Source organism: Lycorma delicatula, chromosome 3 (assembly GCF_047948215.1).
Source record: "Lycorma delicatula isolate Av1 chromosome 3, ASM4794821v1, whole genome shotgun sequence".
Lineage (NCBI taxonomy): Eukaryota > Metazoa > Arthropoda > Insecta > Hemiptera > Fulgoridae > Lycorma > Lycorma delicatula.
Genome location: NC_134457.1, coordinates 162,202,811 through 162,219,081, shown reverse-complemented (window position 1 = coordinate 162,219,081; position 16,271 = coordinate 162,202,811). Strand labels below are relative to the sequence as shown.

Here is a 16,271-nt window from a genome sequence, read left to right as displayed (position 1 = left end):
ACAGTGGGAAGACAAGCGTTGTTGGTGCACTCAAATAACCAGACCTTTCACAGCTGTTACTTTAATTGAAACCATGCTGAACAATGAGGAGAATTTTAAAGCCATTTCAGGGCTTACTACACAAATCCTGCAGCAGAAGGCCAGGGAAGACGAAATGGCGAGGGGGTGAGGGATAGCCCTACAGACAATAACACCTACTGTAGAGAAGGGCGATTCCAAACCCGTAGCAGGAAAAAAACCCCAGACCTGCCACAGTGCTCTCTAGCACTCTTGAGGGTATATGGTAGAAGAATGAGGCATAAAGATCAAGACCCGGCCTTTGGAGTGAGGCTCAGGAACGACATAGTCGGGCTTGGGCACCTCATTTCAAAGGTTAGAGGCAGGCAAAAATAAAAGATACACATCGGCGAGCTGACCTGTCATACCGGACGTACTGCCGGCAAACGGGAAGGCCTGTTTTAGTTAAACGGACAACCTCCTGAGCTGAGCTGTGCTAAGCTTAATCCTGCAGTATCCAGCTCAGGAGGTAGGAAAAAATCTCTAATGTTCAACATCCTTTTAATGATGCCTGCAAAGCTCTGCAAATAAATTTAAAGTGATTTAACCAGTTTAAACATTACAATATTTCATTAAACACTGTTTAGTGTACCAGAAGGCTATTAACAACCAAACTTCAGATATTAAAGAGAACATATATAATCTCTCTTCTAAAGAAAACTGCAAATCACCAGATTACTTATTCTGCAGATGAATGGTTAACATCTGCAGAGTTAACATGGCATTTGTACACAAACTGCATAAGTTATATTAAGCTAAAAGGGAAGTATGACTTGACTTTTATGTACGACATCCTGGGAAGGGTAACCTGATTTCATTAAGTCTTTCTTCAACAGTTGTAAGTAAATAAATACAATCCAATAATCAAAGTTTCTTTTTTTCTTCTTGTTGGATGGGCTAAATTCTAGGAGCAACTTCTGATTCATACCAATATTTTCAAAGGTTTTTCAATGTTTTCACTCTCCTCTGCCAAGTAACAATGACTTCAGCATCTAATTTCTTTTCTGCAATATTTTAAATGGATTATTATTCTTTGTTATAGACAACATACTTATTAAGAGAAGAAATATTTAGTTCTCCTATTACATCCTCAGTCCTCAAACGGTAATGAAAGCTTAGAGATCTAATTATGCTTTAAATGAAAATGCAATGTGCATAAGTTTGCCAACAACTGGCATCTGTACAATTTCTTGGTTATTCTACAGGCAAGTATTATGTAAGCATCTGATCACAATAAATCTGTGACCACTACCATGTAGGTCATAAATTGTATTTATGAAAACAACACAGAAAGATGTCAATATTAGCTTAAGTGTCCACAGAAAAAAAAAAACATAGGTGAATCATCGCTAAAGTGTTATAGATCTAAAGCCAGTCTAACTTTTTCAACCAATTGTCTCCAGTATGAATTTGAGCCCATAGCGTTAAAATCACAAAGTATTAACAGAAGAATGGCACTAAGGATTTGAAATCAGTTACATCTAATTCAGTCAAGTCAAGAGTGGCAGTAGATATAAATTACTTTACACATGGAAAGATGGAAGACAAGGAAAGAGTGAAGAAGGTAGGTAGGATGTGTATTTGATTAGCAGCTTTAAAGTAAATAGCAACACTTTGACAATTTCTACCTATATCTGAAGAATCATAACAAAATACTGAACATGTTTAATATATATTTATTTTGCCTTCTTCGCTTTGTTTTCTGTAAACTCAATTGATTTCTGAAATCAATGGTCCATAATCCTAAATCAACATTTTAATATCTTCTACTCAGAAGGATATACCATAAATCCTTCTGGATTTTAATTTCTGAATTTAATTTTTCTGGATTTAATTTCATAAAATTAAATGATCTTAAATTTTATGAAATTAATTTAAAAATATATTAAAAATATATTAATTTAAAAATATATTATATTTTGTTAATATAAAGCAAAATCCTCAATGGATGTATCTTGAGATTACTGGAGAAAGAAGCAATCAGAGAATTTCTCTGATTGCTTCTTTGAGAACTAAAATAAATTTAGAGATATATTATGTATGTATGATATATATTATGTATGTACTAAAAAAAAAAAGTATTAGCTTTTCTTATATTGTGCTCAACTACCTCTGTAACAGGCTTTCGCTTCTAGTGCATGCTTACATCACTTCAGTATAGTCTTAAATGTTACCATTAAAACTTCTCATTTCAATGGTTAACTAAAAAAAAATCAGATGCTATTACTGCAACAAAAATAATATGAAATTAATACTTTTATAGAATTATGAACTCAACACTCACGCAAAATAAATACATTACATGAATATAAAAATGTGTAATCAAATTTTATATTTACCTTTGCTAAATACTCAAGCATTTCTACAGTCACAGGTCCATGATACTCTGAAGAACAATGAAATATAGCTTTATCAGCTGGCTGAATAGTAGTATATGCTTTGTCTTGTAAATCAAGAAATCTCCATGTCAAGAATATGAATGGATTTGCATCAATTTTCCTTAAAATAAAATAAATAAAATTTTTAAGCAGATCCATTTAAGCATAAATTTGTTGTAGATTAAAAAGTGCAGTATAGAAACACACACACACACACACACACACACACACACACACACACACACACACACACACACACACACACACACACACACACACACACACACACACACACACACACACACACACACACACACACACACACACACACACACACACACACACACACACACACACACACACACACACACACACACACACACACACACACACACACACACACACACACACACACACACACACACACACACACACACACACACACACACACACACACACACACACACACACACACACACACACACACACACACACACACACACACACACACACACACACACACACACAATATACATTTTCTTTTGATGCTATGTATACTCAAAAATATACTGAACAACCTGAATTACCTAGTGATTCTCAGGGTACCAGATAATTTCTATTTCTTAAAGTGAAACTCTTATAAAAATTCCAAAAAAAAAATTACTGGAAAAGTCTTATAATTTTATTAGTTTTATAATTTATTTAGTCTTAACATTTACCAGAAACAGATGTGTACCACATGATCTCCAGGATAAAGGAACTAGCAAATTGCATATTTACTCTCAATATCAGAGTATTTATGATTTTATGATAACTGAAACCTGTAAGATATCAGTTAGTTGAGAGAAATCTACTGCTAAAATGAAATTTATTAAAATTCTGCATTTATCATATTATTTATTAAAATTATTGTAATGTAATTCCACTTTTTCAAGTATAACTGAAAAACGGTCAAGTTATGAAAATCGGAGGGTAACGAAGAAAAACTGATTTCATTTTAAGATTCAGCATAAAAAATACATTTTAATTCACCTACTTTTATCTCGGTTCCAAATTATTTTTTTTGTTGATCTGTATTATTTACATAAATAACAGGAATTATATGCAGAGCAGGTAAAAGTTTTGCTCACTAAAAGGGAAATTCACCACTTGCCTATTAGTGAATACAGAACTTCCTTTAACATTTGCTAACTTGAAAGTAAAGCACAAAAACTTTCTGATCAAATACCTCACTAAATTCAGCTTTCATGGTAAAACTTCAATAACGAAAATAACAATAGATTAACTCTGATTGAGCTTGATTGATTTAGCATCTTAAACAATTTCTACATGACAAATGATGCAAGAAAAGAATATTCCCTATAAGCATGAGATTTTTTGCATACAATTATTGCAGAATTCATGATATTTTAACAGTTACATAAATACAGAAAATTTCAATATAAACTTCAGTGAAAGAATCAGTTAGGTTGATGCAATGGTTCTTGAGTTTTAAGCAAACATCTTTGTATTTAAACCTACAAAGCAAACACATACATAAACATTCAGATATACATTTTATTATATATTAATATGGATGAATACTGTTGCTTTTTTTAATTGACACAAAGACAATGTAATTTACTTTGAATCATAAAATCATTATAACATTATGGTGATTTTTACACACAAAATATGTGCAATGTGTAGTATAATCTACATGTCCTGTAATCCATAAACTCCTAACTCCCTTTAGTGTTAAACAATACAATTTTAAATTTATACATATTTAGTTATTATCCTCTTTAATATACATTGTGCTTTAATTCCTACAATGATCCATGTGAATTTTCCATTGTTCAAAACAGTGCTGGAAGTCTTCTTCTGTGAGCTCTTTCATGATGCGTGTTGCTTTTTCTTTCACAGCTTCAATGGTCTGAAATCTTGTTCCTTTTAATGTAGATTTGACCACATAAAAGTCACATGGTCCCAGGTGAGGTGAATAAGGTGGATGGTCTAACTCTGGGATGTTATACTTAGCTGGAAATGTCTAGACAAATAACACAGTGTGAGCCGGTGCTTTGTCCTGATGAAGAACCTAAGAGACTTATTCTTTCACAATTTGGATTGTTTTTTCTTATTTTTTCACAGAGTTGGGCAAGGTAGTAATATTGATTAATAATTTGATCTTCAGGAACCCGGTGAAGTACACAATCCCATGAATATAGAAAAAACAATCATCATCGCTTTGAATTTTGATCACCTTCAACGACTTCTCGGCCATCTTGGAAATGCTTAAACCACTCAAAAACCTGGACACATGATAAAAACGCATTGCCATATACTTTTTTTAATAAAAGATAAGTTTCAGTAGTGGTTTTTCCAATTTTCATATGAAATTTCATGACAATTCTTTGCTCTAATAAAACACTTATTTTTTTGGCAAAACAAAAAAGTCAATGTTATCCAAATGAAGGCCACGCAAGACTAATATGTCTACAGAAACTGGATTGGCAACAATCAAAAGAGAAGGCTTCACACTACACAGCTGTTGGTCATATGAATTTGGCACATTTGCAGTTCTTCTGTAGTAGCATTAGTCTCGTTATTAAATACTATTGTATACATATGTATACTATTATATCTAGCTACTAAACTGTATTCAGTATGCAATATGGTTGGTATGTCCTGATAATCATAAACTACTAAGTGTTCAAAGTAAGTTAACCTATTTACCTGGCTATTAAAACCATACGCAAGTTTTTTCCTTCAAGTATGCATTTGCTCTTTCATGTATCTGCTTTGTAGATTGTATTATTTTTTTAAGATTAAGTGAAATTTCACTGCCTAGATTCATTCGTTCAAAAGTCAACGGGAGACTTTTTAAAAATTTATTCTACTTTATGTTTCAGACGCAAATACACATTTAAAATAGAAGTCAATTATACCTACGTAAAAACACAATAATTTGTGTAAGTGAAAATACATTTTGGCCACAAGTAAAAATGTGTATAGAGAAAGAAGTTTTATATACACCATTACTATTTTCAAATTCATGCAGATTTAATTGAAAATATATGGAAATTTGTTCCTTATAACAGTGAATAGTAGGATGTAAACAGAATTAAATATGATTTAAACATGACAAATCATTGTAAATTTTAAATTGAACAGAAACTGCATCTTATTAACCGATCACATGTATCAAAACTTTTAAATAATTGGTAAACAACATATTTACACCAATCACAGCACATAAAGAATGCATAAAATTTTAATCATTCAAAATATCTAATTTCTTTGACAAATCGCGGATTTGAACACTGTTAACACTGTACCTTAACCAAACACTTTTTTTTTATTTTATCAGTCATATGGACTTATACATGAAATCACTCTGAGTGCAAAATTTGAACATCAGCTATAAGGAATATCTCTACTGTGCCTCATTGAAATTTCTGATAAAGTAAAAAAAGTTGGCTTTAAAAAATAGTTTTCCTCAAAAAAGAAGCACAGTAAAAATAATAATGCCTAATGTCAAAAATGATATATGCAATAATACCTAACATATAAAATATGCAATTTATATAATGAAAAATTAATTAATCATATACCTATATAATACACATTTAATTTGAATATTAACATCTTCAAAACCATTACTTTTTATTGTACAAATTTTATTTACTAGTATGTCAATATATTTGATTTACTACTATTATTACATATAAATTTTATTTTTATACATAATACAGACCTTAATCACTAATATTCTTTTTGTAAATAATTAATGGTGAATATTATTAAAATTAATATTTTCACTTACTGCTTTGATTTTTTCTTCCACATTTAATATTTTCTGCTTCATCAGCAGAAATTTAAATCACTTCCTCTTGAGAAAATACACATAATAAAAAAAGTAATAAACTAATAAAGTAATAAAATAATAAACAAATAAAATTTAAATATAATAACCTGATTAGAGAAACATTTAATTTAAATTATTCAACTTATATTTTAAAATATATTCAAATTATGGTGTTAAACACTATGTTATAGTTACACGCCACACATTGTAATAACAGCAAAGTAGTTTATTTTATACCAGAAAATGAAATTATACACATTTTAAGTTTAATCTCACAACTAAAGTTCTGCAGAAGCAGAGATTTCTGCCAAATAACTAAATGTGGAAACAAACAACAAGCAGTAAATGAAAAAAAAAAAAAAATGTCATATATGATTACATTCTACTAGAATGCAACTTTGCTATACTATTTATTAATATTGAATTAATTACGTATTCTGCGATGATGCTCTGGTCAAGATTTCACCATATTTGATCTGTGAAGCCAAATGTTCGGGTAGTTTCCTTTTTATCTGTAGTCAACTTATCCACTTCTGATATTCCTATTATACAGAGTGTCTTGCAAAGAAACACACTTTTGGGACATGTTCTACTGGTGAAAATAATGAAAAAACTTCCTCCTTTTAAACATAGGTCTGGAGGTACAAAAAGCAAAAGATTTGTCCTGATTTCAGCTCTTCGAATAAAAAGAAGCCCTATTGTAATTTTTGGGACCAAAATTAAGGAGTAAAGTTTGTGGTTTTCTATGTAATTTGAGCTGGAAAATAGGATAAAAAGAGTCCAAAAACTGTAACTCTAACTCTCCTCCTTCAGAGTTTTACAATAATATTATGATTCACATACATACATGTCATTGTAACTACATATGAGCATTACATATGACTGCAAAATTTTCAGATTAAAACACTTGAACTACTTTGTGCCATATATACGATACTGCATCTTTTCCTCAAACATTACAAATTTTTTTAACATTCAGAGTTACATAGTTGTTTTTTGCAAAAGAATTTTAAAACATATTGATTTCTTCTTTATTTTTACTCATTTTCAAGGTAATAACTTTTAAATAAATAAACTAATGTAATCATAACCTTTCTAAAAATACTCAATAATATGTAACATTTAGAAAGCACTCAAGGGATCCTAAGAAAGAAAGAGAATACAAGAAACGTTTTACCCAACCCTAATATAATGATAAATTTCTCAAATCACCTTACCTACAGTGCCAAAAACTTTGGTTAAAGGGTTTGGTTCACATTTAAAACTTTTTACACAAAATATTAACATTAAATAAATTTAAATCCAGGAACAACATTAATTAGATTCTAATAAAATGTAATTAATATTTATATACCATTATATAATAAATAGACCTACTGTAGTTCTTTTAATGATTGCTCATTTAATTTAACATCTCTTATATAAATTTTAAAGAGAGCAGTTTGATTTTTTTTGCCAAATGTTCTAGAATCAAGAGGTTTCTTCTCATCTTTCAAATGAGTACAACAGCTAAAAGTCCAAGAGGAACTTTTGTCTTCACAGGGAGCTAATAAATAATGTACTTTATTCCTGCATCCATTATATAAATCAGGTGCATTTATTACTGCTTTCACGTCTCTCTTTTGTTTATCTTCAATTTTTTTCTGTTAATGAAATAATTAAACAAAGTTACTTATTATAACAAAAATTACAACTATCTTAAGTAAAACTAAAATAAAATTGAAATAATTTTTAGATTAATTAATCTACATAATAATAGAATGTAAAAATATTAATCTTCCAAAATTCCTTGATTACACCTCATATTATATGAATTAATATAATTTTATTAAGATAAGTTTTAAAAAAGCAGTTTCTTTCTTTAAGAGGCCTTAATTGAATAAATCTTCATGAATGTCGGCTTTTGAAATTGAGAAAATAATTTTTTAAGTATCTGACTATGCTTTAGGGATAAAATGTAGAAAATAAAAAACATTATGTGTAAGAAATGGTTAAGTAGAATAATAAAATCTATAAGGCATTTTAAATATGATGTTGTTTAATGTTCAAAACTGTGTAAGCTGATAAATTTAAAATTAAAAGTTTTTAATTTGAACTGGAAGGGAAAAAGGAAGGCAATGGTAAATCCTTAAAAGAAGGGAAACTAAGGCTGAGGGTAACACTTTAAGGAAATCCAAGTTTATTTAATTTAATAATGGAAGAAACTGTAAGGATAAAAGATGATGTAGGAGACAAAAATTAGAATGCATAAAAGCAAATAATTAAAGCTAATTTAAGTTTTTACACAATAATGTTTTTGGTGCTCCTTTCTGCACATGCATTACATTTATCAAAACAAAACTTTTGATTCTCTTATAAAAGGATTAGATAAAAAAAGAATTCAGTGAATGATATATTGTACTGCCTGCTACTTACATACTGAATTCTTTTACAGGAGGAAGAATAATTACACATAGTAAAAAAATGTTGTCCCTGATAAACACTACATTCTTTATTTGATTTTTGCTCAGGAATATCTGTATTAGAAACAGCTTCATCATTTAACTGATCTTTAAATATTTTAATAGCAAGATTTAACTTTAGTTCTGCTGGGGATTGCTGAATAATTTCCTCACTCACATGACAATCCTTTTGAAATTTTAAAGGATGACAATATCCATCAGTCGAGACATACAAAGGAAAGCTATCAAAACTTTCATTCAATTCTTGTTCAAGATTAGATTTTTCATCAGCACCTTCATCAAGATTAACATTACCATTTGATTTATAATCAACATTTGGCCTCTGTAAATATTCATCTGTATAAAGAGAGGAATGCTTTAAAAATTCTTGCCAACAATGGCATGGAGAAATATTTTCATTTAGACTAATTTTTAAATTTACATTTCTCCTATGTTCAAGAACACATTTTTGAGAATTAACTTTATTTTCTTCATCTATATGGGATGAATTTTCTTCTGAAGAATAATTACATGTTTCAAAATGATCACAATGTGATAAAATGTTTGCATCACTGAGAATATTATAACATTGTACACATATATCACTTTCTTTAATATCCTGGTCAGGAAAATATGTCGCAGATATATCTTTTGCTGCTTGTTTAATACTAATTCCAGTAGTTTTATTTGATTTTTGTACAGAAACTGAATTCAGAGTGATTTCTTTAATTGCACTAGGGTGTGAATGCTTCTGAAATCTTGTACAATAACAATGTTGATTAGCACAACCATTTTTCTGTAACATAACAATTACATTTGATTCCTGGTTTTGATCAGGTTTCTGAGAAACATTTTTATTTATTTGTTCACGGCTCGTTTGATCAGATATTTCTGAATTTTTTTCCAAAACAGGCTTCTGTATACAATTATCATTTGTATTAATTGGGTGTGGATTCTTCTGAAATTCTTGAGAAAAACAACATTTAACAGTATTATCAGTTTTATCTGAAAGGACATTTTCATCAATTTTGCATCTAGGAAAATACTTCTGAACAGTACAATCTCTTCCTTGTTCCTTGAAAATGTTAGCATTAACTCTTGATTTATCTTTATTTAATAATGTCCCTTCTTCATTCTCCACTTGTAAATTGCAAGAATGTTTTTTAAAATTTGTACAATAATGTAAATCAGTACTTTGTTTCACTGAGATCTTACTTTGTTTTGTTTTCTGTTCAATGACAGATTTTCTAGACTTCTTTAGATTAATTTTGTGAATAATTACTCCTTTATCTGATTTCTGAGCCTGTTGGGTAATTTTATTTTGATTATTTCTGAAACATTCATATTTCTTCAATTCTTTTGAAATAGAATTAAAATGTTTTTTCCATGATTGACTAATTCCCTGCTGATCAATAAATTTTGCAGGAGCATTTATATTTTTTTGTTCTTCACTTGCTTTAACAGTTCTATTTGATTTTTGTTCTGGAACAAATTTCTCTAATTTTTTTTTACCTGAACTAAGAACTGAATGGTTTACAGACCCTTGAGAAACAGAATGCTGACCATCAAGGTTCTGGGAAGTTTTGATACTTCTACTTACATCATGTTTTGGGAAAGATTTTTGATGAATGTCTTTATTGACTCGTTCAAAAACATTTTTAATATTTTCATTTGACTTTTGTAATGTAGCAGATATCTGAATATTTTTTTTATCTGACTGTTCTTGACATTCAGGAAAATATATATTATTAGGGTTCTCAAAATATTTATAATTTTCTTTTGTGTACTGTTTAGAAACTGTTTCCAAATCATCTTCCTTTACATAATCTTGCATTTCAGTAGCCTCATTTGGCTTGTTTATAGAAATAGATTTGAGGTTAATCATTTTATTTAAAACAGGTCCTGAAACATACTGAAACTCTGGTGAATGAGGGTAAGTGGCAGCAATAGTAAGTGTTTGTAAATTTTCTAAGTTTTTATCCGTTTCCTCTTCAAAAACACACTTCTGGAAAACTTCTCCTTCAGGACATAGATGTTTTTGAGAGTCTACAGAGCAATAATTTGTACCAGTACAAGCAGTAAAATTTTCATTCATGTTAGTTTTGACATCATTTGGACTTTGTTCAATTACTTTCCTGAAACTACCTTTAACTGAAACACAGTGACATATTCCTTCACTTGAAGTGTTTAACAAAATTTTATCATTTTTATGTTTGATGGTAGATTTTTTAGTTACAATTTCATTTAATTCATTTTTTCCATAATTCAATTTAGTGTTAAGATTTAACTTCTGCTGAACAAGAGAAGTCTGTATATTTTCATCAGCAATATCAGTTGATTGTTTTTTAGATTCCAGGTAACAGTGACATGCTCCAGCACAGTCTTGCTTTGATAAAACTTTAACAGATTTACTCACTTCTTGTTCAGACACTGATTTCTGATTAATATCACTATCTACTTCCACATTAACATTAAAACTAATACTTCTACAATAATGACATTTACCAGCAGAATACTGATCTTGTATACTTTCAACACTTCTACTACTTATTAATTTAGAGATACCATTTCGAAGATATATTTTTTTTTGTTTTATTGAAAATTCCGTTGAATGTACAATAGCTGGATATACTTCATGACAATTTTTATTGCAAAAATATGGCTGACTGCCAGCCGTTGAATTAGAGAAACAGAATTTTTTTAAGCACTGTTCATTTCCTTTAAACTGTTTGAAATCTTTACGGTACGTAAAGCTGTCTGATTTGGATTTCTGAAAATTCCTGACTTTAAACAAGAAAGACATATTTTCTCTACTGTTAAATCTACTATTTTCACTAGGTGATGAGCTTGAACGTATTCTATCTAATGCTTTAATCTGAGAAACAGATTTAGAACCTGTAATTTCATTTGAATTTTCAGATATCAATGGAGTAATTTTAATACTGCAAGAAGCAGTTGACAAAACTGTCTTCAATGATGTATTCTTTTCACAGTGAGAAGAATGTTTTGATGTGTAATTACAATCTTCATACATGTAACAAATACTGATAACAGTAAAGGACCTATAAAAAAAAACAACTTTTTTATTATATTTATCATAAATCTATCATTTTTATTACATATTATCCCCATGAATACCTGTCATATTAACAGGTATAATACAATTTACAACTTTTTGTTGTATAGAACAAGACACTCCCAAAAAAAAAAAAAATTTAAGAACATCAAACATACCATATGAGCCTTTCTAGGGGAAGTAAAAAAATGAAATGATTTCCCACTGTTCTTTCTTACTCAGTCAAGTACATCGGCATGCTAGGTCCTTAAGAATCAAATGATATTCAGCCCTTCAAATAACACCTTCACTCTGTTCTCCATCGACTGGATGTATAATGGAAATCATTACTTTCAAAGAGTAACTCTAACTAATTGTACCTCCTACACTTAGATGCTTTACACAAGTTGCAGCCAAAAGAAAGTGTGGGAAAAATATTGCTTAGCTACAAATTAACATTCCAGATTTTGTAAAAAATTTAATTATATACAATGCTTCAACTCAATATAGAGTAAAGTTATAGAGGAGTATTAAAATACCAAAAGTGATAAAATTTGTAAATATACTTTGTATTTCAGGTAACTCCTGAAATGCATTTCATAGAATTTCATGTTAAATTTTTAGTTTCTATTTAATATGTTAGAAAAACCAATAGGAATTTGGTAATAGATCTATGGTTATCCTTCCTCATCCTTGTGATATGTAAAAGAGAGGACCTTTCTTCATACATTATAGAAATTATTTCCCAAGCTAAAGTCCTGGTTACTATCAGAACTGGGTAGCAAAATAAATGGAAACTATAACTATGAAATCTATTAATAACACTCCTTAAAAATGATTTCCATTTCTAGTCTGAACACCTCCTTTCAACTCCCTTTTATTTTAATTTCTTAGGATATATATTAATAATAATTTTAAAAAATCTCTTCCTACTTCTAAATATCCTCATGGCTAAGAATGCAAAGTTTCAGCTGTCTAGCTTTTCAGGAAATGGAAGAATTAGTAATGAGCAAGTCAGTAAGGGTTTTCCCATTTTACAGATTTGTAAACCAAATTAAACAAAACAATTTGGCTGATTAATAAATTTTATATTTAGTGAAAGCTGCCAGTTGTTAAATATGTCTAAATATGAGGTTACTATGTAAGGTATGTTGAAAGAATACCCAACCTTAGTGGGTTTTTTCACTGGATCCAGTAGGACTCTAGAGGCTCAGTAGGCAAAATACTGCAGTTAATCTTGCTAAACATACCTGGTAATTCTTTTCTCAACAAGTTGGGAAAATCAGTCAGTTTCGCAGTTTTTTTTGGTATAATTGTGTTGATTGCTTTTGTCATATTAGTGTATTGTACTTGATAGTACTTGTTGTACAACGCCAATGCATTTAGTTTTAAGTTCAAATGATACCCACCCAAACTAAAAGGATATGTAAAATTCAGCAAGAATTTGAGGTGTACGACTCAATAAAAAGTGCTCAACTTTCAAGTTAAGTAACAGCAAGCTGAAATACTGATATTCTTGAATAATTAAAAATATGTTCATGAAAAATCATTGGTTAGCAGAAATTACTGATAATAGTAGATAACTGGTCATGGTACAGAACATTAATTTTATAAAATTTATTTTGTATGCAAAGAATAAAAGGGTTTCCTGAGCTAAAGTGAGAGAAGAAATGTTTGCTTTGATGTCTTCAAGAATATGCAGGTTGAACTGTATCAAAAGCAATTCCTAGGCTCATCAAATATCTTACGCAAGCAATTATTCAATGAAATTTGTAGTTTTTGCTAAACTGAAAATGGTACTTCAAACTGTGATATGTGACCTAGAGGCCATAACAAAAATGTTATGATATGGTTGAAACCAATTTCATAACAAGACTTCCAAAAACATTTTGAACGATCAGAAAAGCACTGGGCTAAGTTTGTTGAGTCACAAGGATCATTTTTTAAAAATGTAAGAGCTAAGAACTAAAACTGAATATGGGAGGTATTTTTATTTCTAAGCTCTAAGGATAGATATTATTGACATATCTCATATTCAGAGCTGTTACTGACAAATATAAATTTGAGAGTTCTGTAATACTGTTTAAATGTACTATTTCTAATAGTTTCTCTAGATGACATCAGTTTATTACAGTAAAATATCAACAAAATTATGCAAAACAATAAAAGAAATTCATATCAATGAAAATAGAAGGAACACATTTGTTTTTTTGGGATACAATGATATATAAAATCCTTTTTTTAATTGTAAATTAGATATGCACGTGATCACAAATAGTCAATACTATGAGTGCTAATCTAACAATTTGACATAAATATTTTGAAATAATGTAGGGCATCATGTATTAATGTAATTAATTTTACATCTGCAAGGTGCCATAAGCAAACAATAGTTGATAGTATAACATGATTTGAGCTGGTTTTAAAAATGGTTTGGTGATGTTCAATAATATACAGATTATGTTACCTTATTAGGAAAAAAATTAGAACAACGGCCAATTCCAAATGTCTTCTTCACTGAACCAAATATAGTATTGCATATCAATGTGCCAAGCCCATTGAACATAGGCGACATTAGGCATATATTGAATTGTTAAGTTAAAATTCTCCATGTCTCCATTGCTTCTTTACATATTTAGAGTCAAAAATATTTAATATATCTAGGGTCACCTAGATTTATTGATTATGGTAATCTACAATAGATTTCTAGTTGTTTGTTCCATATTTTAATTTCAGATGTGACTTTTTTATCTATACAAGAATCTCTGAGCATTCTGTGCCAAAAAAAGTAAAAAAGTCATTTTCTCCCTCACTTTCTTCATTTAATAAAATTAAAAATATGTGTATATAATTAAAGGAGGAGGGAGTTTTTGAAACTTATGGTTTACAAAAAGTCAAGGAGGAATCTGACAATTAGTTGTGTTGTGCAACTGTTTCGAGCTTTCTTTGAAATATATAAGGAATGACAAAATTGCATGTCCAGTATAAAAGCTTAAAAAATTGAACTGATCTTATAATTGTAGTAAACTGTTAAGTTTGTATTAAATGTTTTTGGGTACAGAAGCTTTATAAAAGTTTATTATAAATTTTCAATTCAAATTTATATTTTAATAAACAAATGAAATGATTAATAGACATTGGATGGCCCTAATGTTTATACAATACAAGGTACAAGCAAGTAGACACACCACCACAATACACTAACAGATTTGTAACACAGCTATTAAAAATAAACACACAAATAAAATAGCTAATCTAAGGATCATATATTCAGTTGAGTAAAGACAAAATATTATAACTAATACTACAAACATATATTTGAAATCTAAAACAAACCGCCTAAAAAAAAATCCTTACATTACACATACATTTTTGATGCCAAACAGAATCACATTTAAAGTTTCATTCACTTTAAATTAAAAGTTTTTCATAGTAAGTATGATGTGAATTGTAAAAAAATTAAGTTTTTAATTATTATATCAACATATTTTTAAAATACTTACACAACTTTTAATTTTAAATAATCAGGTTTATGTAGCTAATATTTGTGAGATTAAAAAAAGATACAATTTGAAGTAAAAACTATTAGCACAAACACACATGCATTCACAGCACTGTTTTGGCTAATTATTAAAAATTATAAGCCTCTGGACATACATTCATATTTACAGATCAGCAAATAACTAGAAAGGTAATCGTCAATCAGTTACCATAAACAATCAGAAGTATTCCACATGATTAATAACACAATGAGAGAGAATTTACTGTAACAGCGTTACTATAGTGCAAAGAGACAGAAGAACAAGGAGGAAGCTACTTCAACTAATAATTACACAGAACTTTTTCCATTTTCACATGAGATCAGTCACTATTCTTCACTAGCTAGCTCCAATTCTTGCAGAATACTTCCTTTTCATTACTTAGATCTGTTTTATTTAGATCAACTTCTACAAAATCTTTCTACATCTTCCTTCGTGTTACTTTTCTCATGAATTTTTCAATCTTTATTCCCGTCATTCACTCTTTTATTCCCATAATTATTATCTTATTTCACAACATATAACTAAGAAGATGACTATTCCCACCTGTTCTTTCTCTGTTATTTACACTATTTTAACAATATCCCATGTCTTCTCAATTCTAATTCTCTCAAATTTACCCTCAACATCTATCTCTAAATTTGAATTTTTTCTACGACCAGTTTGTTAGGTTCCTTTGTAGGACAATTTCTCCCAGTATAACATAGATCAAATGGTGAATATGTAAATAATAAGTTTTATAATTAAGTTATAGAGCTGTTAATACAAACTAACATTTCCAGATTATCTTAATTACTGTTATCTTGCTTACTTTCAAACCCATTTCATAGAGGTATTAAAAAGATAACAATTAAAGATTAAAATATAAGATACAAATATATTTAAGAGACAAAGCACGCATTTTTTTATCAATATTTTAAAGCTGAGTAACACTACTTTTACAAAACAGAATTA

The 16,271-nt window shown here is 29.3% G+C and overlaps 1 protein-coding gene across 1 annotated transcript in view; it reads right to left on the bottom strand.

The window, feature by feature from the left end:
• LOC142321012 (uncharacterized) overlaps positions 1–16,271 on the bottom strand; it is a 42,873-nt gene that overhangs the window by 2,004 nt on the left and 24,598 nt on the right. Inside the window, exon 5 of the mRNA XM_075359005.1 lies at positions 2,397–2,556. Coding sequence (XP_075215120.1) covers positions 2,397–2,556 — 160 coding nt within the window. The remainder of the gene's footprint in view (positions 1–2,396; positions 2,557–16,271) is intronic.